Consider the following 25,012-nt stretch of genomic DNA (forward strand, 5'->3'; position numbering starts at 1 on the left):
AATGACGTCATCATCAGTAGTTATAATGAACAATTTAGTTCAAACGATCAATTGTTCAAATTATCAATAGATCAAACGACAGTAGTTCATATGCGGACCCACCGTCCAATAGTCATACTACTAAAATGAAATGTCATCTTTTCTTAAGCTCCACAAAATGAACAGTGATGGTGGTCATATTTGGTATTTTACAGTGATAACAAGAAAACTCTGGAATAGGAAGTCGACTTACAGACCTCCATTTTACTTAATACTTGATTTAATAACTTACTAAACACTGTATATATGACATACACAAGAACATAGATTATGTAATACAATGATAAAACTGATAAAAGTAGACCTCTGCCAATCATAAAACAGTAGGAAACTATAGTTTTATAGCGGAATAGTTGGCCTTTTCATCCTTGCGTTCAAAAGAAGAAATGCGGCTTAGGAATTAATAATATGAATCTGTTAGCAAATCAAAAGCAAATCAAATCATATACAGGCATAGAGAATAGAATATATAGAGAGGAATTTACTAGAAAAAAGTGTAAAACGGCCATTTTGTTGTACTGTTTCCATACTGCAGGTGTACTTCACATATTTATGCTACATAACCTGTTGGGCCCTGGAATATCATTTTATAGAAAATCTAAAATTATTGTTAAAAGAAAACCAAATTATGAAATAGGCTGGTTTCAAAATTGACCAATGATCATTTCACATAGACTCTATGCCTTCCACTGTACAAAAGATGATTTTCCGTTATAACTATAAATCAAATGATGTTTTTATTCACCTAATTCATTATAAAGTTTATTTAACAGCTTTAAAAATTTCGAAATTGAAATGAATAGTCTAGGGAACATACTGTATTAATGTATTCTATGCATATAATTTGTGAACATTTAAATGATTTGTACACTTTGAACTCCCTTTCAGGCTGAAAGGGACTGAAAAAATTCATACCGAGAGATTCTTTTAATTCCTCTCTATATATTCTATTCTCTATGTATATAGGGTGTCCCACGGGCCACGAAATATGGAAGTTGGTGAAAAGTTTTAAAATTCTTGTTCCACATACTGTATTAGATATTAAAGACTTTTTGCAGTTTATTTCTTTAAAAAAATGTTTAACTCTATAAATATTTTACTGTGAAATTGGTTTTACTATAATATAACTGTCTTATAAAAAATGTTATTAGTCTCTTTAGTATCAAACAACTTTTCAAATTATGGAAGAAGACATTTTAAACTATTCACCAACTGTCATGTTTCGTGGGACACCCTGTATCTAGTCATAACCATATCATGGAAAAATGGATATTTATGATTACAACAATTTAATGCAGTTTATGGCAGGAAGACGGAACTAGTCGGAACTGTTTTCAGTCGGAATCTCGTACAGACTTGAATGTACGTACATTGTACATTGTACAATTTACATGTGGTATGAAACTTGATCATTTAAAGTACACAAGATCCTCTGGCATAAATAAAGTCTATTAAAAGTAAATGAATTAAAAAAAGGTTATCAAAAAAGGGTACTCTCTCTTAAAGAAAACAATCTGAATATATATTCTAAAATATCGTCTCTGAAATATCATCCTTTCTAAGTAACCCTGTGCAATGTAGAATGTAACTTTATAAATATTCAGGTCACATTTTCAAGAGATATAACAGCTACAAATTAAAAATCCTTAGAGACATTTTTAATTAACAAAAAAGAATAAAAAGGACAATTCTTCCACTCTTTATTAATTACAACTATAGTTTTAGAACTACAGAGTTACCAACACAGGATGAGACAGTAAAGACGATTTGAAACTTTTCAAATATGACAATCCCAAGTACGCACCCAAGTATTGATTGTAATCTTTAAATGGTTTATTAATAATTTGACAAAGAAAGAAAGAAGTGTAAAGTTGCAGAGAATCAATAATATCAGGAAACAGACTGTATACATTACGTACAGTCGTCTCTGAAGTCTCATTCTTTGTGGGTAACCCTAAAGCTAATGGCAGGACAACCTTCTCATCTGTATAAAAACAATTATCAATTTATCTTTTAATATCAGCGGCTTGAGGTAATATTCCAGTGTCATTCTTGTTGATCTTAATGTAGAACGACATCTTTCATCAAGTTTTGTATCTGTGGATCCCAAACTACATTCGTCACATCAGTAATGTCGTCTTCTCCACAACCATCCTTTACCAAACCAAATATTTAAAACTTTAGTGGATTTTTAGGTTTTCTTTTCAAATTTTAAAAGTTGCGAAATGGTTTGTTGAAGTTTAAACTTTATATTAATTGTTTGTCGTCACTGAATTCCAGTTTATTCGATCCATACAGAAAAATATACATTTCACGCATCAAAACGACTGAACCTATTAGGGCCAACATTTTTGTGGCAACTCATATAGAGCCAGGGAAGGTCCGCTAAAGATGAAAAATTTAGCCCAAAATTTTTAATTAAAAAAAAATTTTTTTTTGAAAATGCGCAAAAATTTAAAAATTCAGAAACATTTGAGAATATTAGCTCTTCATCTCTAGAAAAGGGTGAAACAAATTTGATTTGATTTTGGTTTAATTCCTCGACATAATCACACCAGTTGGTCCAGGCATAGTCCCAGTATCTAAAATTTAACAACTTTAGGGTTAAAGGAACTTAACCCTTGCCACAAATTCCATTTTTCTTGTTCCTAACTCTTTGCAATCTAAAGTTGTAGATCTTTGATATTTCAAACTATGGATTTTGCTAAATGAAATTATCAAAGATTAAAATATCACAGGTTTACATCATTAGGCTGAAAAGATAAAGGGAATAGCAAACATTTGAGTTTGCGGCAAGGATTTAGTTTAAAAAAGATAATTTTGAATTTTAACAATGAACAATTTTATATTTGAAAAAAAAGATTGTTTTTATAATTTAATGTTAAATTATACAAGCTGAAAGTCTGGAAACAATTGTTACATGACACATTCCACTGATAACTGATAATTCCCTTCAGTAGCTCTTGTGTTTTTTGTATCTTATTTTATCTTACTTTGGATCAGCGTCTTATGTTTTGTATCTTATTTTATCTTACTTTGGATCAGCGTCTTATGTTTTGTATCTTATTTTATCTTACTTTGGATTATCTCATGGGTTTTATCCTATTTTATCTAACTTTGGATTAACTCTTGTGTTTTTATCTTATTTTATTTTACTTTGGATAAACGTTGTGCTTTTATCCTATTTTATCTTACTTTGGATAAGCGCTGTGTTTTTATCCTATTTTATCTTACTTTAGATAAACGCTCTGTTTTTTATTTTATTTTAGCTTACTTTGGATAAACGCTCTGTTTTTTATTTTATTTTATCTTACTTTGGATAAACGCTCTGTTTTTTATTTAATTTTATCTTACTTTGGATAAACGCTCTGTTTTTTATTTAATTTTATCTTACTTTGGATAAACGCTCTGTTTTTTATTTTATTTTATCTTACTTTGGATAAACGCTCTGTTTTTTATTTTATTTTATCTTACTTTGGATAAACGCTGTGTAATTTTATCTTATTTTATCTTACTTTGGATCAGCTCGTGGATCTAAAGGCTTGTTTCTTGGTGGGACAGCTGTAGACTTATACAGATCAATTGTATCATCCAGGGTCTAAACATAAACAAACAACCAGGGTCTAAACATAAACAAACAAATATCATCCAGGGTCTAAACATAAACAAACAAATATCATCCAGGGTCTATACATAAACAAACAAATTTCATCCAGGGTCTAAACATAAACAAACAAATATCATCCATAAACAACAAACAAACTATTGACGCCCAGAAAAGGGAGTATTTACGTTGAGGAGAGTACATAAATAATTTATATTAAAAAAGAAAGTTTTCAAAGAATCTTCCAGTAATGATCCAAGAAAATCCGCAATTTCAAGTAATTTGCTGCCGTCAATGCACCTCGGTCACTTTTCTCCAGTCCAATCCAAACAGAATTTTATAAGATTTTCCAATTCAAAATTCTACCAATCCATGCACTTTTTAGAATAAAAAATATCATTACCTTAACAATGTCTGGGAATTTGAAAACAAGGTTCTCAAACTCACAAGGATCTGCTGTAACGTTGAACAAACAAACCTGAATATATTTATAAATGTATATTTTTCTCTGAAAAAAAGGGAGTGTGTGGGAAAAACATTAGGGGGTGTGGCAGAGACAAGGAGTTTTGTCGGTACTATATTTTTTATCCTATAATTCAGAATTCTGTTAAAGAGGTGTTCGCGAAAAATGAAAGAGGGTATAGACTTTCGGTGAAAAATAAGCGCTTTTGATCGCCACTAATCTTACTTCTATCTGTTGGGTCTATAAGGAGAAAATTGTTAAAAACTACTCATACCGTAGAACGTAGCGTCAGAAAGTTGCAATATTCAACTCGGATCGTAAAATAATCAATTAATTCCAAACAAATCATTCAGATATTACTACCAATAGTCATCGATTATTTTTCGACGCATCCGTATATAGTTTATATTTCATAATATTTTTGATTATGTTATTCTAAAATAATATTTCGCTGGCGGCGCTGGATTTTCGAACATTCCTGGAAAATATGAAAATGTTGTCCTCATTAAAAAAAATCTTTAAACAGGAATCAAAAGTAATTCTGAGATCATAAAAAATTAAAAATATTATGAAATATAAACTATATACGTATGCGTCGAAAAATAATCGAGGATTATAGGTTGCAATATCTAAATGATTTGTTTGGAATTAAAATATTTACGATCAGAGTTGAATTTTGCAACTTTCTGAATTTGTATGGACGCTACGTTCTTCGGTATGAGTCGTTTTTAACAATTTTCTCCTCACGCAACAGATAGAACTAAGATTAGGAGCGATCAAAAGCGCTTATTTTTTGCCGTAAGCCTATACCCCCTTTCACTTTTCGCGAACACTCCCTTTAAGGGCATTAATTGAGTAATCCTTCCTACACACCCAAAACAATTTCGGCAAACAGAACAGTGCAAGGTTTAACCGGCAAAGAGAAACTTGTATTAAGTGGACTCAATTTCAACTCCATGATCCATTTCATTTTTGCGAACACTCCCTTTGAAAAAGTGTTAGCACGCGAAGGTTTTGTAGGTATTTCATTATTATATGTATATTGTACAGAGTGCAACATGCAGCATGCAACAATAAACAATGTCGTAACATAACATAATACAAATATTTGATTTATTGTGTAGTTCTTTTTCAAATAAAAGAATAATATTATTAATTATTAGATAAATATTAATTACAGGAAATATTAATATGCAGATAGATAGATAATATTTACAGAATGTTTGATTATCAATATCATTAATTTTTACTAGATTCCGATCAAACATATTCAGAAAAGAAACACATAGAAAAATGCTAAAATGATATTCCAAAGAAAACGGTAGTCTATATCCTATGTCTAAGTGAATGATAGAGATTAGATTTTAATAAATAGACAGAAAGATATGTAGACCCTGCCGCGCCGTTGTTGCTAAAAAAAAGGAAAAAAAAATGAAAAAGAGAAATTTTTAATCCGCTGGTTTTAACTCACACAGTAAACTAAGCAAACCTTTCTTGGGAAAAATGAAAAATATGATATTTTTTTCTCCCAAAGAGAAAATGGAAAATGGGAAGGGGAAGAGGGAAGGAAAAAGGAGGGATTTTTTATCTTTCAGTTTTGGTTCACACAGGAAAACATTTTTTTGGGGGAAAATATCATATTTTCCCCTCAATAGCAATGTCATGTTTTCTCCTTTTAAAAAGCTAATCTGTTGCACATTCATGAGAAAAAATAAGAATAAAAAAAATGTCAGGGGGACCTGGTGCTTTACCTTATACATTATAAAATAACCTGTTGTAATGGTTTGCAGGGTTCTGAGTTTGCAGGTTTAGTGCAGGATACGGTTGCATCAGATCTCAGCTTTTCCAAAACTTTATCCTGCAATATAATTTCATCATGACATATTTTATTCATTTTTTAATCTACAGGGTGAGTCAAAAAAAAGTGGTGGTGCAAAATTGTACCTATTTTTGTGCAACTTTCCTGTATGGTGTTTTTTCAATATTTTTTGAAAATTTCTTATTTTTTTGGTACTCCAATGGCCCAAAATAAAATCCGCACACCTTTATCTCTCTCAAAATCAAAAGTTCAGAAAAGCAAAAATGTGTATAAAAATTTTTTCTATCGAAATCCAAAATTTTTAACGATTGAATTACAGAATCACAGAAAATTCGCAAAATTGTAATAAGAAAATTCGCAATTTTTAGCTCTGGTCTAATTTTTAAGGAAAAGTTATTTAAATTCTCTAGTTCTTTTCTTCTAGTATAAAATATAAGAACCATTGAAAAACAATTTTTCCGTAAAAATCATACCAGAACTGAAAACTGCGAATTTTCTAATTTCAATTTTAGATTTCGATAGAAACAATTTATTTACACATTTTTGATTTTCTGAACTTTTGATTTTAAGAGAAGAAAAGGTTCGCGGATTTTTTTTGGGCCATTGAAGTACCAAAAAAATTATAAATTTTTAAAAAATATTAAAAAAACACCATACAGGAGTGTTGCACAAAAAAAGTACAATTTTGCACCAGGCACCGTAAATCACACTTTTTTTTGACTCACCCTGTATATTATTTCCTGCCGCTTTCTAAGAGAATGTCATTGTAATTTCATTAACAAGGGGCATGTACGATTCAAATTGGTATTTATCATCTGATCAATAATGTAGTGTAAGACACATTGTAGATAAAATGTTTAATGGTATGACACCATGACACCTTGTAGATGAAATGTTTAATAGTTTGACACCTTGTAGATAAAATGTTAAATAGTTTGACATCTTGTAGATATAATGTTTAATATAGCACCTTGATACTTAGATAAAATGTTTATTAGTATAACACCTTGTACGTACGTAGATAAAATGTTTAAAAGTTTGACACCATGACACATTGTAGATAAATTGTTTAATAGTATAACACCTTGTTCGTAGATAAAATATTTAATAGTTTGACACCTTGTACGTAGATAAAATGTTTAATAGTTTGACACTTTGTAGATAAAATATTTTATTAGTTTTACACCTTGTAGATAAAACGTTTCAATTATATTACACCCTGTAGATAAAAATTGTATTAATTTTATAACACCCTGTAATTAAAGTGTATTCATTATATATTAAATTGTATTCATTATATGACACCCTGTAATTAAAGTGTATTAATTATATAACACCCTGTAATTAAAGTGTATTCATTATATGACACCCTGTAATTAAATTGTATTCATTATATAACACCCTGTAATTAAAGTGTATTAATTATATGACACCCTGTAATTAAAGTGTATTCATTATATGACACCCTGTAATTAAATTGTACCTCATGCAACGGCATTTCAATCCCCTCTAGAGCCTTAGAAACCTTACTGTTTCTAAAAATATTAATTTTCGTTTCATTTTGGAAAAATTGTGAATGCATCACGTTAACAATCAAATCAAAAAATTGTTAATTCATCAATTTTTGTACAATTTTCTTCAGAAAGCTAGCATTTTGATCTGTTATATACAGATTAGAATGAAACACTTCTTATCTGCTAATTCATCTACTTTGATATAATTTTATTTTACTTAAAGTTTTTGTTGACTGTTAGTGAAAAATCGCTTCAACTTTTAAACTTTTTGTATTTTTGAGTACCTGACATCCTGCATTGAGTAATTATATCCATCTCTACCACTAGGTCCATACCATGAGTCCCATTCTCCAGAATAGGTGGTTCCTTTCATTAGCTTCCAATCCCCTACCCTGCAGTAGATAGATAGATAGATAGATAGATAGGTAGGTAGGTAGGTAATTAGGTAGGTAGGAAGGTAGTTAGGAAGGTAGATAGGAAGGCAGTTAGGAAGGTAGATAGGAAGGAAGGAAGGTAGGTAGGTTGTTTGGGGTAGGATTTAAATCAACCTACAAGAGTTACATGTCGTCTTTACAGCCTCATCCATTGTGTCAAGTTAGATAGGTTTATAATAATAAAAAGTGAAGAATAAGAAAATAATGAAAAAAGTTGAAACTAAAGTAATAAAGCAGGTTACCTTACTGCTGATATATGTCTATCCTCATCTATATTATGAAGCATAAGATTTCTGGGAGATGGCAGATTCCTAGAAGAGAGAATTAGATCTTGAAATTCAGATTCAATGAAATTACACAAACTTTTGGTGAAATACTTTTTTTCCCTTATGAATATCGCTCGGGATTTTCTAATTTACAACACAGCTATTTCTAAAAAAGTTCTGTCAACATTTTTATAGAGAGTTGCAACGCCACAAAATGCTTAGCAACATTTCTTAAGTAACAGGAAGAACAAAAACAACAGTTGTTGAACAGTTTTCTGGTTCTCACTGTTTATCTCTTTTTAAGGACGCAATTTTAATATCTCAAATCATCTAACTTTATATTAAAGGCTTCATGTCTCTTTGAATTTTTGAGATAAAAAGCATAAAATCAAAATTTTGTTAATTATCTATGCTAACCTTGAAATAGCAGTCCACATATCTAATCCATCAATATTTTCTATTTTGGAACTATCTCCACCTAAAATATTAATTACAAGATATGAGATTGTTTTTTAATGAAAAATTTATTTCTAAGATTAAAAAACATTGTTCTTGTGATTTTATTTTAATTGCAAATGAATATAATAATGGTGTTAGGTAATTTCCCCCCAAAAAATTAGTTAGGCCCTCTGAGGTGCCGCGGTCTGCAATGGGGGCCGAGCGCTGCGGCTAGGATGGTCTAGGGGGCCGAGCGCTGCGGCTAGGATGAATTAGGGGGCCTAGCGCTGCAGCTAGGACAGACTTGGGACGTTGCCACTTGGGAAAATACCCTTGGGAAGTTGCCACTTAAGAAAAATCGAAAAAATAAAAGGTGGAATTTGGAATATTAAAAGTTTCCCCGATATATGATAGTTATAGATCGCAATGGAAAACCGGTTTTTTTCTCTAAAGGAATCAGGAAACACTTGGTTAAAAAGCATGATGTCTTCACAGAAAAATTAAATGTAAGAAAAATCAATCATGGTTTAATCCAGAGCAAAAAAATAAAAAAACCTGCAGCAGAATAGAGAGTTGGTAACCAATCCTGGATATTCATCATCTGGTCAGATACTCTAGGTCCAGTCTTTAGTAGAGGACTCCAAACTACAATAATATAAGATACTATAGGTCCAGTATTTAGTAGAGGACTCCAAACTACAATAATATAAGATACTATAGGTCCAGTATTTAGTAGAGGACTTCAAAATACAATAATATAAGATACTTAAGGTCCAGTCTTTAGTAGAGGACTCCAAACTACAATAATATAATATAGTCTAGGTCCAGCCGTTAGTAGAGGACTCCAAACTACAATAATATATATTACTCTAAGTCCAGCCTTTAGCAGAGGACTTCAAACAACAATAATATAAGATACTCTAGGTCTAGTCTTTAGTAGAAGATTCCAAACTGCAATAATAAAAGATACTCTAGGTCCAGCCTTTAGCAGAGGACTCAAAACTACAATAATATAAAATAATCTGGGTTCAGTCTTTAGTATAGACTTCCAACTACAATAATATAAGATACTATAGGTCCAGCCTTTAGTAGAGGACTCCAAACTACAATAATATAAGGAACTCTGGGTCCAGTCTTTAGTAGAGGACTCCAAACTACAATAATATTTTACCTATATAAGATACTCTGGGTCCAGTCTTTAGTATAGACTTCAAACTACAATAATATAAGATAATCTGGGTCCAGTCTTTAGTATAGACTTCAAAATACAATAATATAAGATACTCTAGGTCCAGTTTTTAGTAGAGGACTCCAAACTACAATAAAACAAGATTCTCTAGGTCCAGTCTTTAGTAGAGGACTCCAAACTACAATAATATAAGATACTCTGGGTCCAGTCTTTAGTATAGACTTTAAACTACAATAATATAAGATAATCTGGACCCAGTCTTTAGTAGAGGAATCCAAACTACAATAATATAAGATACTCTAGGTCCAGTCTTTAGTAGATGACTCCAAACTACAATAATATAAGATACTCTAGGTCCATTCTTTAGTAGATGACTCCAAACTACAATAATTTAAGATACTCTTGGTCCAGTCTTTAGTAGAGGACTCCAAACTACAATAATATAAGATACTCTAGGTCGTCTTTAGTAGATGACTCCAAACTACAACAAAACAAGTTTCTCTAGGTCCAGTCTTTAGTAGAGGACTTTGCACTTTATTGTAACAATATATAATAATAAAAATATTTGCAATAATCCTCAAAAGCACGTATTCAAAATAAAATAATGTCAAAGTATTAACAGCTTGTACAGATTTTCTTGTAAAAGTATAATAGATATGAAATACATTGAAACATAATAATAAAACATGAATTGTATAAAAATAGTTATCTTTATTTTTCTGGGATGGAATAACTGTAACAAGATATTCTAAATCCAAAACAAATATGGAAATGGTTCCTTTGGGACTATAAAATACAACTCACATATCAAACATTTACACAGAAATATTTTCGATTAAAACAGAACTCAAGTTAAAAGTTCAATATAGTATACTTGAAAAAAAACAGAATTGAATTCAGGATGGAAAAATTCCTTTTTTAAAATATTTTTATTTTCTCTTTATTTTGTATTAAATAGAATGTAATTTAGTCGCCTAAACCCTCTGAATCTTCTAACTCAAGAAGACTTTCTTTAAAAATGACATGGATTCCTACTTTCTTAAAAAATTACCATATTTCAGTTTTTCCACCAAGTAAATCCAAATTTATATCACCCCTATATTTTTATTTTGATGTGTGATCTTTCTGCTGTGACAACTATGTTATTTTAACTGTTTCTGTTTTAACCGTTGCCACAACTATTATATTTTTTTTTAACAACTATTATGTCTGCTGTGACAACTATTAATTTTACTGTGATAAATATAATTTATTCTGCGATATCTATTATCTAGTACCACAATGGTGGATGTAAAACACCTTTTTTGAAAAGGGTAAATTACAACTTTAATTTTTATTTACCTAAAGCTGCTCCTCTAACTCCTCCCTCCCACAAAGTATCTTTAACCTGAACAAAAATATCCTTTCCAATTCAAAATTATCACAACTGAAAATTTTCTGAACACAAGAAATGTTCTATTTATAGTACAATTTTTTATATACATTAATATAATGTTCATGAAAAAGAAGGAAAAAACATAATTTTATGGAAACTTCATGGTGTCCTACATCAAATTGGTAGATACAAAAGCATGTATTATATGGATTCTGAAATATTCTTTTTTTATAATCAACTGAATAGATCCATCTACACTTTAAAAGCTACTTTCAATTTAAAAATCATCGTCCAAGGAATATGAAATCTATTGATGGGGGACACCAAGTCTTTCCAACCATTAATATATAATATTGAATAACTATTACCCCTCTAAGCGGCCAATTAGAAGCTGCATTTTCATTAAATCCTGCCGCTGGGCCACCATTGTCAGATGTAAAGACAATTATGCTGTCTTGAAGCATCCCTTTCTTCTACACATTTAAAGTTTAAAAAAGGTCAAAATTAAATTAAGTTAGAACTTAGTCACAAGTATATTAATTTTTAATAAAAATTTAAATAAAAAAGAATATGTATATTTTTTTTGGCAGTTGGTGTAGTTTTAACCTGTAATGATTCCACAACAGCACCAACACTATCATCCAGCTTGGAGAGCATTCCTGAGAACGTTCTCCTGGAAAAAAGATTTAAGATAAAAGTCACAAGGCAATGCTGTAGGGACTAGACTTGTACCCCTTTTTTAAAGGGTCCAGTGGGGGAGATGGTATTGATCCAAAGTGAATAAATACTAAAGGGGAACAGACAGTTCAAAGACGACTAGTTGGGTGATTCGGAATAATTTGGTTTGGTAAAATTTTCAAATTATTTTTCGGGGCCCAATTTCTTATGTAAGGACTAGAAATAGTTTACAACTATTAATGTCGTCGTTACAAAAACTTTTTAAGGGTTTGAAAAAAAAATTCTCAAGAAACAAAATATGAACTAAATTTTCTTTCTTAGCTACAGAAATTACCATGTTACTTACTCATTTGATATCTTTTGACTCTCTGTACACTGAGCTTTTCTTATTTGCATCACAAGAAATTATGCATTCTTAAAATTCAGTGATGGTGATGGACCAAACCTCTGTAGAGTAAAAAAGTAGATGTTAGTTCTACATTTATTGAAAATATATTTCAGTCTGTGTTGACCCTCGTCAGTTCTTGAGATTGTTTCTTCACAAAGATTAAAAACAAACTGTATTCTTCGGTTAACAATTATGCAAATTACACTAATGTGAGTACTGTACAAACAGTACAAACAGATTATAAGGGCCCCGCAATATTACTATGAAATACTTGGGACATAAAATGTCGTCATCCTACTATGAGTTTGGCCCACTTTAGTATTTATTTACTTTGGTATTGAGCTCCCTGACTGGTTTTGAGAAAAAATATCATTAGTTAAATGATTTATTAGCCAAAGTGCTTGTGGAATTACAAAAAAAAAACTTTTGTACAAAAAATTCAGCCGATTTGGTCCAGCAATTAGGCCAGCATAGCTGACTAACATATATGAACAAAGAGCTTTATTATATAAAGATATTGCTGAAATATTCATTCCTCTTAATATCTGTAATATTTATCAATTGATTTATAAAATATTCATTTTGCATATTACTTATCATGATTTCATAACTAACCTATTAGTATCTGTAATGTATGAATGTTTATTTATGGCATCTTCGGGAGCTTGTAGTGGAGCATAGGTGTTTCCTTGAAAATATCTCTTTTAACATAATATAAAAACATTGAGGCTCATAAAACTGTGGAAAAGGAAGATCAAATTTAAGAAATTTTGTGTACTTTAGAGTTGTAATAAAGCAACTAGTTTTACTTGAAGCTTGAACATGAACTTTATCCCTGTATATTTGATCTGTTTCATGGTCACTGATTTATGGGACCCCATGTAAGATGGTCTGTGTAAAATATAGTATTGTAGAATGTACAGCTAAATTGGTGTGTACAGGAATACCTGAGTGTACAGCAAGATGTGCCAAGTACAGGAATAATGGAGAATCTTTATCATGATTAGCAATCACCTAAAAAACACAATGTTTTGAATATTTGATACAAGTTCTATGATATATATTTGTTTTACCTTCACGGCTTCTTTTGTAAATATATCTGTAGCATATTCTCCGTAATCATCCCAAGCAATTGACATATTTCTCCTGAAATCATACCCCCAACCAGCCTGCAAATACAGATGTAGAGACCCTTGAAAATTGGGATTTGTTTCACTTTGATTTTTAAAATTCATGCTTTGTACCACAGTTTTCTTTGGTAACTTTTGTTATACTCCGCTCAATTGTACTTGTGAGATAGATTTTGAGACACAAAAAGATAAGAGTTTCCATTTTTATCCCAAACTCCAACTTTCTAATCACTTTATCTTTGCAACCAGATGCTGAAACCTTTTATATTTTTAACTTAGAATATTTGATCTGTCAGAATTCTTAGTTTGAAATGTCAAAGGTCTACAAGAAGGGGTTGCAGAGATATATAGGGATTAAAAAATCCGAGTTTTTGGCAAAAACTCAACTCCTTTATCTTTTTTGTTCTTTTTATCGTTTTCAAAAACTTTTCCAGGCCTTCTATTTTCAAGAATGAAAAATTGGACATCAATAGAAAAAGAAAATATACACCCCTGATCATTTCCAAAAATCTATTATGATTCAGGTGAGCACTGTTTAAGAATGGATATTGGAATTCGGTTGCACCTTATTTTTGTCAGAATGATCATAATAATCCTGCTTTCCATGTAGGTATCCAACATGAGAGCTAAATCCTCTTTTTCACAAATATGTATTATTAAATTGATCTTAAATTGTGTTGTTTCAGAAAATATTCTTCAAAACTGCATAAATTGATAACTTAGTATGCTTGTCTTCTGCCTGCTATCAGGTACTAACATTCAAGAACAGGGAAACTTTATTTATCTTTCAATATTTATCTAAGTTGGGTATAGTTTGTAAAGATTTAGATGTGAATGCTTAGCACATGAAGCACTGGACTTTGAAATCCATATGGATGGTGTTAAATGTTGGAAGAGTTTTCTGAGATTTTTCCAAATCAGCTCAGGCTATAACTTGACATTAAGGAGTTTCCAAAAAAGGCAGTTATTCCTTAATATCTTAATAACATTCCTTTGGGTGGGAGTATAGGATGATTTATGATGTCCTAGATGCCATTTTCCAATCATGTGAGGAGAATATCCTAGGTTGGCAAGGTGGCTTGGCAGAAGGACTGTATCAAGGGGAAGACCCCAAGGGCCATCTGCATATATCACATACTCTTGCATACCTACACAAACCTCTATTTGGAATTCAAAACCTACACACACGCAGCCCAAGCTAGGCTCACTACAAAGTACTACTAATCTTGCTAAAACAAGACAGACTAGATTTGAGTAAAGTCCAAGTGAAGGTAGCAGGATTTTTTGATCATGCTGACATAATTTATCATTTATTAAATGGCATTGGAAGGGGGTGTGGTACCAACTTCTTTGAAGACAAGTATAGAATTTGCTTTCTACTTTAACAGGCTCTTGGAGGACATTATTAATCTAATGGGGTTACTTTTTCACAAGTTCTTATAAAAATTAAATAAAACACAAGTCAAAACCCAAGTGACTGTTTTACCTTTAACAGTCCATCTTCAGCAAAGTTTACAAACATTTTAGTTCTTAGAATTTTTTTTCTAGAACTTTTATATCTTCTATATGATAATTGGTACCAACCCCCAATGCAACAAAGCCCTAAACAGTCTAATAAAAGTGCAAACATTCATTATACTAGGTGCAATTTTTATTTTTTATCATACCATGCGCCCTTGTGAGGAATGATCATAATAATCTTCCATACCAGCAAGGAATCCTTTATACAGTTGTATTTACTGAAAGTGATGTAACCCCACAAACGTTTACTGAGTTTTCCTTTTTTTGATTAAATTAAGCTAAAATAAATTTATCAAACAGTGACATTATTTTTTGCCTGAGAGACATATTTGTGTCATTTAAATCTTTTTCAAAACTCAGAATTAAATGAATTGGAGACTGGAGGTTCCTAAAATACCCTACCATGTTCTGGTAACAATCTTTAATCACCGATTCAAATCCTCAGGAATCTTTAACTTTGAACAGGTGATTCATGAAATGGATGTGGGTAGTTTAGCAACCTAGCTCAAACTTATTTAATTCTGTCCAAAGTTTTGCATTAAATACTCTGTTCCTGTGTAGGACAGAAAGCCACGTTCAGTTGGCATATATTTACGCTTATGAAAACCAAGATGCCATTTGCCAATGCTATGTGTCTGGTAATTCAGATCCTAAAGAGTTAAACAGTATTATTGCATGAAAAAAAAAGATGATTGGTTGGTCTTAAATAAAGTTGGGCTACCTTTCTTACAAACAGTTTGGAAACGTAGGGGTTTGATTTTCTTAGGGGGGGGGGGCATTTCCTGTGGTTAGAGGGAGAAGTGCTTTAGCAAGCCATTTGGAATATTCTTCATGGTTAGCTTCAACTCTTAAAATCCCCTTCATGATGGTATGGTAAAGTACAGTGCAAAAAATGCTTGAAAGCCTAATTTAGTTGAGTTAAAGATGATTAATTTTATATGTTTGCCTGAAGATATTGAGGCAATATCCTAATGTTGAGTGGAAGTCCCCATGGGTAAGGAGCCCCAACTGTGTAATGTTGCATCCCTGTAAATTGATGATTTGTTTGTCTTTTTTGATTAAAATTAAGCCTTATCAACTAGAAAATTCAAACAAGAAAACTGTTCAGCAACCACTGTGATGACATTCAAGGTTATTGAATTCTTTATGATATAGGGACCACCACCATATTCTATTGTGCAAATATTTCTTTCTTAATTAATCATCCATAAGTATAAGGTAATCCTTGACAACCTAACTTTAACAAGTTAAAGTGCATAACATAACGGTGCAACCTATCCCAAAATCCATTCTTGCAAATTATTAAAAGCTTACAACTGGTGGGTAAAGCTCCTGTGCAGAGTGATCATAGTAATCTTCATGTCCGGTCCAGTATCCAACATGACTTTTAAACCCTCTACAATCAGTAACATTGTCTCTTAGTTCTTCAGAGGTTTATATTTTTAAGAATTACTCCACACCTGGAGTGAGTGGGAAAATGATGATTAGACATCATAAGCTAATTTTTTTGCTTATTGATAATTTTTGCTCATAATGTTCATATGTGTTTCCCTTTTCAACTCATTTACTTTCCCCAATTCTGCAATTGAAACCACCCAAAAAAATACAGCAGAAAGGACCATCTGCTCCCTTAGAAAAAAAATCTAAAGGGCGTTTCATAGATAGGAAATTTCATATTCTTCTTCTCTGTCTATAAAATGTCTTATCTATGAAATGTCCTATCTATGAAATGTCTTATCTATGAAATGTCCTTTCTATGAAATGTCTTATCTATGAAATGTCCTATCTATACCCCAGGAGCTCCTAGGGGGGGGGGGCAAAATTTTAACTGTGAATTCAAAACATTTGGCTCTCTGGATATAAGGTATAAGTATATGATACTTTAAAGGTACACATACAGTCCAATTACCTTGCAAGTACAATACTTCTCCTTCTGACAAAACTAGCATTGAAAAATCGACATTTTAATTATGTTAATTATGTTATGTTAATAATAACTAGTATTTAAGCTAGAGATAGTAAACGACATTTTTTAAAATGAAAAACTCAACTGAAACTTAGATTCTATGAGATGAAAAAAAGGACAAAGGTCCAGAAAATAATTATGAGTTGTAAAAGTTTCTGTATTGAAAAAAAGGAGTACATGTTTGGTATGGCTGGCCAAAAGGTTAAATCAAATGGGCTGAATTTTGGTGGGGAAACTCATGGATACCATTGGAGATGAACTAAGCTAAATAAATTATAAGTTTTTGTTTTAATTCTATTTTTAAAATTCCACGAGCAACGCCTGGCACTTCAGCTAGTTTGTAATGAACAGAAAGATTACAAAACAGGGGTGCAATGAATAAAGTAAATTAAATCCAAATAAAAAAAAATTGTCTTTTCCTACCCCCAAACTCAAGCCTTCATAGCATTTAAAAATAATTGTTTTACTTCGCTATCCCTGATAGCGCCCATCTGCTTAGGATGAATGTGCATTCTAAATAGATTTTTCATTCAGACTTCTGTCATGGTGGCTCTGGTGCCCGTATACAATCTTCTTATTGCACTGAATTTATTTATATTCTTCACTCTTGAGTTTAAGATTTAAAAAGTGTGAAATCTCTAAGTTCAAGGGGGGGGGTCACTGCCCACCCCCCCTGTATACGCCCTTGAATTCTAGAGATATTATTCGTAACAATTCAAAACTCTGCTGATGGGGAGAGGAGACACACAACCGTTTTACCTCCGACTCACAAATATAAAGTCACGAAATAGTATTTTCGGCATGCGCTTACCCGTATAGACTCCGACCTTTTCCCTTCCGGCAAGAAGTCTGTACTTTTGTAAACTAATTACAGCATTAATTTAGACATCCACTGACGATAGTCTTCTCAAAATAAGGTTTGGAAGTTGAAGCACTAAAATGTCGCCTTTTGGTGTGCAATTTAGTGAAAGAATATGCTTTTAACATATGTGAGTCGGAGATAAAATGGGTGTGGGTTGATGGAGGGGAGGAAGGCCAGCCACAACAATTTCTCGGCCGAGTCACATTTTACTCATTTTCTCGTCCGAGCCACCTCGAAATCCACGTCCTTCGCTTAGTATGTGTTTTTAAGTTTCTAAATCTTGAAGATAAAGCTATCTTTTCAAAATCAGGCCACGTTAGGGCATAAAATATGGATGTATTCCAATGATTGCATCATGTTTGAATCTTCAAAGCCATGAGAATGACGTCAAACTTTATTTAGGTGAAACTTAAATCTCTTCGGTGACATGGAAACGCCTCAACACGGAAACGACTCAACACGGAAACGGATCAAAAATACGCGGAAACCCCTCAAAAACCGGTTTTTTTGAGGCATTTCCGCGATTTCTTCAAATTTTTCGGAAATCCCTCTAAATTCAAATTTTGAGGAGTTTCCTCTTTTTTTTGATCGATTTCCCAGAATTGTATATCCGTTTCCCCTTTATTTTATTCAAATATTTTAGAGGGATTTCCCAATATTTTTGAGGGGATTCACAATATTTTTGATCCGTTTCCTCAGTTTTTTGATCCGTTTCCGCTTTTTTCGAAAACTTTAAAATTAATCTGTTTCCCAATATTTTTGAGGGGATTCACAATATTTTTGATCCGTTTCCTCAGTTTTTTGATCCGTTTCCGCTTTTTTCGAAAACTTTAAAAATCTCAATTTGTTGATCGGTTTCCTCAAATTTTTGGTCCGTTTCCTCATATTTTTGATCCGTTTCCGCTTTTTTCAAAAACTTTAAAAATCTCAATTTGTTGATCGGTTACCAAGAGGGGGTTAATGGTGAATGTAAGATGAGGGAAACTGTAAGAAATTTATTTTAGTACAAACAAAAACTAATAAATTGAGTCCATGGCAAAGTTTACAGTAGTGAAATGTGAAACCAATCCTTTGAACTTGGCCCGTCAGCCGTCTTCTTTTATGCCCCAGTGCTCTGACCCCTATTATCCCTAGCCGCAGTGCTCTGACCCCTATTATTCCTAGCCGCAGTGATCTGCCACCTATTATCCCTAGCCGCAGTGCTCTACCCCTTTTATCCCTAGTCGCAGTGCTCTACCACTATTATTTCTAGCCGCAGTGCTCTGACCCCTATTATCCCTAGCCCCAGTGCTCTGACCCCTATTATCCCTAGCCCCAGTCCTCTTATACCTATTATCTCTAGCCGCAGTGCTCTGACCGCTATTATACCTAGCAGCAGTGCTCTGACCCTTATTATCCCTAGCCGCAGTGCTCTGACCCCTATTATCCCTAGGCGCAGTGCTCTGACCCCTATTATCCCTAGCCGCAGTGTTCGCCCCCTATTTTGCTCTAAATCATTGAGTAAACCATCTAAAGACTGAACTAAAGAAATCTGACATTTACATTGTCATATTTAAAGAGTTTTTGGGTCGTTTTTTAGTCTCATCCTTTTTGGGTGGTCCCATTTCTACTGCAGCAGGAGAACATACGGGAATTATCAGAATTAAATATCTTTAAACTTAGAAAAAAGCCAATATCTTCCACATTACTGATTAGATAAATATTTCAAGGACACTGTTGTAAATTGTGCTTTGTGTTTTGGCATGAAGGATCCCTTGAAATTACGCTTACCGTCCCTTTAAATAGTATGAATCCACAATGGTTAATTGCCAACCATAGACCTGTGATGTCAACTGATGAAAATCCTGCAGTCTTATCCTAGTCCACGGCAAGGATTCTGTAGAAAGGATAGACTATTTAATGTTTTTATATCTCTACATTCTTAACTAGGTTGTTTTACAACATTTTCAAATGGGTCAAAAGATTCATTTTAGGATCTGATAAAACACGATTATTTTATACTTCATAATAGATTAACATGTTTAATATTTTCAAATTTTGCAGTCAATTTTACAATACTAAGCTTTTAAGGCGCGTCGCGCGAGGGAGGGAAGGCACCCTCACCCCTCGCCCGCACAGCTTCCGAACCTCATTTTACCTATTTGCGGCAGTGCACGTCCCCATAGGGCTTCCGAACCTCCCCCAAACAGTCTTCCGGGAATAATCTTCCATTTATAATCGTCAATTTCTTCTTAAACCGGGACTAATTCGATCATTAAAGCACGGTAGTCAATCTATAGTATTCTTAACATTTGCATAATATTTTTATTTTACAATCAAATATTGGACTGAAAAAACGAAAATTTTGTAGATTTTGTTTTTGTGTTTCGTTTTGGTTTGCGGCATTGCGCTGAATCCCTATATTGCTTCCGAACCTCGAGTTTGAAAGCAATATTGAGATCATTTCGATCATTCTTTCAAACTCTTTCAACATTCGGAACTTGATGATTTTTAATTCCTTGAGATATTTGAAATTTTCTACAGCTTTTAATCCTTTAACTTATAAATAAAGAAATTTACTCGAATAATCTGTTATGACATACCATTTTATCCTTTTGTTCTTTAATGATTAAAATGGTTTTACTTCACCCATTTATCTTTTCATCCTCCTTCTACTATAGATTGAATACCGTTCCGTTATCGAATTAGTCCGGGTTTAAGTAGAAATTGACGATTATAAATGGAAGATCATTCCCGGAAGGCTGTTTAGGGGAGGTTCGGAAGTTGTACGGGGGTGGTTGCCTTCCCTCCCTCGTCGCGCCCGATTTTCTAGTTAAAATGTTAGCTTTTAACTGTTGCCTATCATTTTACTCCGCAATAAACACAAATTTTAGCGGATTTTTCTGTTTCTATTGGTGGATTTTCAAATAATAAAATAAATAAATATGACTCATACCATATCTGACAATCCTGAAAGAAAAAATGTTGGTTCATTTTATGTTAAATAACTCTGGTTAGATCTAGTTCATGTTGCCTGATTTTATGCATGGATACATGGCATTATGGTTTCAGATATGGACACAATCCGACATTTTTCCGATATCACTTTACAGAAAAGAAATTGTACTTTACTTTTAATTGAAAGATATTCAACATTTTAGAGTAAAATTACTGAAAGTTTTTTTTGGAGAAAAAAGGGATTTGACTTTTACTTGTCCAATTTGCTTTTTAATTTTTTAATGTTCTCTGATAACAGTACACATTTTGTTATAAAAACCTATCTTACAGTTTAATTTTTATTGTTAAAAATTTGCATTAAATGCATACACAAAACACGTGCCTTGGAACTCAAGTAAAGTGTTGTTTCTGTAATAGGTTCTCAGGAAAAAGCCACACCCCTAATAGTAAGGTGAAAAGAGAAGCAGTAAAAGCCAGATTTACAGGGTGTCCACTCTCAGACAATAACATTTGAGAAGTACGAGAAGTACGATAGGAAGAAAATCTGAATTGCCATAATTAATTAGATAAATCGAAATTTCTATTAAAATAATACATGAACAAAAAGGTAGTTTTAAAAGTTTTGACAAAGGTATTTTAAGAAATTGGATGAAAATACAAAATGTGCAGAACTCATATCTCTTTGTACTTTAGTTCTAGAGAATTCTAGCAAGGGCGTATACTGAAATAAATCAAGGGGGTCGGGCGAAATTTTCGCGAAGCGCAACCCCCCCCCCCCGGAGCTCCTAGGGGGGGGGGGGGGGGGGGGGGGGGGGTATGAATGATTTTTCAAGAAATATATGTTATTCATAAATTTACTGTTAAATGAAAGGCTAGTGATATAGTGGGATTAATACTGGCCATCAAAAAAAAAAAAAAAGCCTGGCCTTAAAGTTCCTTAAAGAATTCTGCCTAGCATGGTTCAAGGAACTATGAGACAATGTGCCTGAATGTTGGGGTTACAGTTCTCTTATGGCTACCGAGATGCCATTTTCCAACAGCATGAGAGCTGTACCCCAAGGTATTTAAATATTCAGGGATAAGCTTCTCTTTAGTGGATAAAGCATACGGTGCTGCCCCAACCAGAACATTCTCTTGTAGCCCTAAAGACCAAGTATGTGTAAGAAAAAGTTTTCGCTGTAAGAGCAGGATGAAATATCAAGTTCAAAATGATTTTTCTTGGACTTTTATCATAACAGTCCAAAAAATTAACCAGTGAATGAAAGTTCAGTGGCAAGGAGCCATAAGACAATGTGCCTAAATGTTGGGGTTACAGTTCTTTTATGGCTACCAAGATGCCATTTTCCGATAGCATGAGAGTTGTACCCCAAGGTGTTTAAATATTCAGGGATAAGCTTCTCTTTAGTGGATAAAGCATACGGTGCTGCCCCAACCAGAACATGCTCTTGAAGCCCTGAAGACCAAGTGTAAATTTGTTGCTAACTATCAAGTTACTGTGATTTTGTCCTGGACAATTTTCATGAAATTCTAAAAGAACAGGCAGGGAAAGATGAAGTCAGGATCAGGATTGCACAAAAACAGTACTTTCAGAAAAAACACTGACATATCAAGTTACAAATTTTTCTCTTAAAAATCTAAGATTGTCAAATTGATGTTTGTGTTATGAACTTCAATTTACTAGAAGAATGCTCATTTAATTATTATTTTTTCTTTATTGCAGAAGGTTTTCCATTTTTTTAGTTATCCTGTAATTACAACAAAAACCACCTTCTCCGAGTGCATACAAATTACAAAGTGTTTGTAAAAGAAGAAAAACTAATCTAAGAAAATAGAGCATATATTTATAAATTGATTGTATAGACTGAAAATCTCATAAAACAGTTTACTCAGGCAAACACTTTGTAAAATACATTCATGCATGATTGTTATACTAAAATGCAATATATATATTTTTAGGGTGCAACAATGTTTTGTAAAAAACAGATAAAACAAGTTTTAAAAATACTTACTGACCCTTTGTCTTTTATAAAAATTCTATGAAAATAAAAATCTTCTATCAACTTTAAACCAAAACTTGAATGTAATCATTAATATTAAGAAGTTTTGTTTTCATATTAAATTGTAAATTAATTAATATATTATCAAAGTTTCTTTCAAGATTTAGATATTGGCGGGAAAGTTTCTTCCCGCACCTTCATATTACTCAACTTTCTCAACTCCATGAATATTAACTAGCAACAACTTTTTAATTTAAGCCATAATCATAATTTTTATTCCAGTCGTAGCACCAAGAATATTCATAATTAATTTAAAATCTAAAAACATTTCTTAAGATATAATTTTTAGATTAATCTGTTATTTATTCAAGATTCAGTTATATTAATTGTGTAAAGTGCCTCGGAACAACAGTGCAAAAAAATATTCAAATGTTTCTCAATTGCTCACATGCATAGCGCATACATAAAAGGTAATATAATGGTTCAGCGCTTAAAAAGCAACAAAAGTTTGTTCGGTTGTGTAAATAATAACCCCTATTTTGTTTTCAACCAGAGAAAAGTTTACTGCATTTTCTCATATGAATTTGTAAACCTCTACAAGCTAAACCAAGCTTTACTACATAGTCAAGGAATGGAAAAAAAACTGTCCTAGTAGACTTGAGTTTGTTTACCGTCTTCCATAAACTTCAGTACACTTTTTATTGGAACATAGTAATTGGGGGTTCTGATGCATTTTTCTTAAGTCTTTTACATCAAAAGTGTAATTACTATGTTACACAGACATATATTAATACTTCTGTTAAATATTCTGTACAAGGTAGTATAGGTAGTATGTGACCTGTGTGTATTGGGTGGCGACCAGTCATAAGAGCACTTCTGCTGGGTGTACATATAGCGTCCACATAGTAATTATTTAAGATAATTCCAGAATAGGCAAGACTGTCTGTAATAATAGTTAATTAAGATCCAGATACCAAAATAATAAAAGTGAGCTAAGATACTGAACTACATACCGCCAGTTCAAATCTTGAATTTGCGATTCAAAGTTATTTAATTTATAAGAGTTTGAACCGGCAGTAAGTAATTCAGTAACCTCTCTCCAATTCATTATATTTGGTCAAAAGAGTCTAAGAAAATATGATTATTCACTATGAATAAATGCATCATTAATTGCCCCCTATCACAAAGATTGTAAAAAAAAAGAATCTGATTAAACGTCTCTTTGCAACCTGATGGCGTGAATCTTTAATTGTTCAAACTTTTACAATTCAATCTAGCAGAACTCTTCTCTTCTCACATATTTCATATTCTTCAAATGTTCTGCAAAGAAGAACCCGCATTTTTAATGACACAAGACTAGATGGAGATTTAGATATCTATTTTTATCCTCCTAGATTTGTTAGGATCCCCAAATTTAAAAGTTAAATTAAGGTATGTTTAGCCAAAATGTTTTATTTTATAAACACAACATTGTTTTACCTATATTAGGTGTTGGAATCTGATTCGAGCCATGGAAACTAACATCATTCCAACCCTTAAATAATGTTTTATAGTAATGATGATGATGATGATGATGATGATGATGATGATGATGATGATGATGATGATGATGATGATGATGATGATGATGATGATGATCATCATCATGATGATCATCATGATAATAATTATGATAATAAAAAGAAAAATAAGTATTATAATAGTTTACTTACAAGATCGTCTGCTACAATGAGAATGATGTGAGGTTTCTTAGCTGAAATTTGATGTGGACTGAACAATAAAAATAAATATTCTTTACAAGTATTTTTCTTTAATGTTAATAAGGGGTCAAGGTTATAGGATATTGTCTCAACATTCTTTTAAATTTGATGTTTTTTTCTGTAAATTTCTGTTTTCGCAATCTATATGATTGACGCATATAACATTTTTTCAGTTTGGAAAAAAATAATTAAATTTATTTTAAAAGCACAATTTCTTTTCAAAAGAAAATACATTTCTTAAATGAATATATATATTCCTAGAAAATAGAAGAATAATGAAGGAAAGGAAATACTTCATTATGATATTATTCCGATCTCGCGTTGTAACATTCATAGAATCTGTAAAAATAAAGACAAAGTATTGTAAACTGTTACAAGAAAATACTTTGATGATTTGAGTTTAAATAATTTACATGTTATTTACTAGACAAGAGGAGAAATGATAATCAAAATTATTCATGAAGGAGTTAAGTCACAAACTCCTTTATTCCTTTATCTTTGTAACCCAACGCCATTATAGTCATAAGATATTTCATACTATGAAATCTGTTTAATAAAAGTATTAAACTAAGAAATTTTAAATATTGGCACCAACAGGTTGCAAAGATATATTGGGATCATCATTAAAGGGA

General features: G+C 32.1%; 1 protein-coding gene across 5 annotated transcripts in view; it reads right to left on the reverse strand.

Moving 5' to 3' along the window:
* Positions 1 to 1,682: 1,682 nt before the first annotated feature.
* The window catches only part of LOC111694782 (arylsulfatase B), a 28,453-nt gene continuing 5,123 nt past the window's right edge, over positions 1,683 to 25,012 (reverse strand). Inside the window, exons 2-24 of one of the 5 annotated variants that reach the window (XM_023463807.1) lie at positions 24,638 to 24,719; positions 24,333 to 24,390; positions 24,100 to 24,154; positions 23,459 to 23,563; positions 15,805 to 15,884; positions 15,412 to 15,508; positions 15,005 to 15,057; positions 13,281 to 13,376; positions 13,155 to 13,221; positions 12,823 to 12,895; positions 11,748 to 11,814; positions 11,510 to 11,614; positions 11,108 to 11,153; positions 9,133 to 9,222; positions 8,557 to 8,617; positions 8,116 to 8,184; positions 7,724 to 7,831; positions 7,409 to 7,460; positions 5,878 to 5,964; positions 4,047 to 4,121; positions 3,555 to 3,637; positions 2,579 to 2,621; positions 1,683 to 2,193 (exon numbers count right to left, since the gene is read on the reverse strand). In XM_023463807.1, the coding sequence (XP_023319575.1) occupies positions 2,101 to 2,193; positions 2,579 to 2,621; positions 3,555 to 3,637; positions 4,047 to 4,121; positions 5,878 to 5,964; positions 7,409 to 7,460; positions 7,724 to 7,831; positions 8,116 to 8,184; positions 8,557 to 8,617; positions 9,133 to 9,222; positions 11,108 to 11,153; positions 11,510 to 11,614; positions 11,748 to 11,814; positions 12,823 to 12,895; positions 13,155 to 13,221; positions 13,281 to 13,376; positions 15,005 to 15,057; positions 15,412 to 15,508; positions 15,805 to 15,884; positions 23,459 to 23,563; positions 24,100 to 24,154; positions 24,333 to 24,390; positions 24,638 to 24,719 (1,745 nt within the window). In that variant the 3' untranslated portion in view covers positions 1,683 to 2,100. Of the gene's footprint in view, positions 2,194 to 2,578; positions 2,622 to 3,554; positions 3,638 to 4,046; positions 4,122 to 5,877; positions 5,965 to 7,408; positions 7,461 to 7,723; positions 7,832 to 8,115; positions 8,185 to 8,556; positions 8,618 to 9,132; positions 9,223 to 11,107; positions 11,154 to 11,509; positions 11,615 to 11,747; positions 11,815 to 12,822; positions 12,896 to 13,154; positions 13,222 to 13,280; positions 13,377 to 13,902; positions 13,973 to 14,328; positions 14,486 to 15,004; positions 15,058 to 15,411; positions 15,509 to 15,804; positions 15,885 to 16,172; positions 16,255 to 21,608; positions 21,766 to 21,919; positions 22,077 to 23,458; positions 23,564 to 24,099; positions 24,155 to 24,332; positions 24,396 to 24,637; positions 24,720 to 25,012 lie in introns of all 5 variants that reach the window. The other 4 variants (XM_023463806.1, XM_023463808.1, XM_023463805.1 and 1 more) reach the window with 4 other exon arrangements.

The sequence above is a fragment of the Eurytemora carolleeae genome, unplaced genomic scaffold (genome assembly GCF_000591075.1).
Source record: "Eurytemora carolleeae unplaced genomic scaffold, Eaff_2.0 scaffold9, whole genome shotgun sequence".
Taxonomy (NCBI): Eukaryota; Metazoa; Arthropoda; class Copepoda; order Calanoida; family Temoridae; genus Eurytemora; species Eurytemora carolleeae.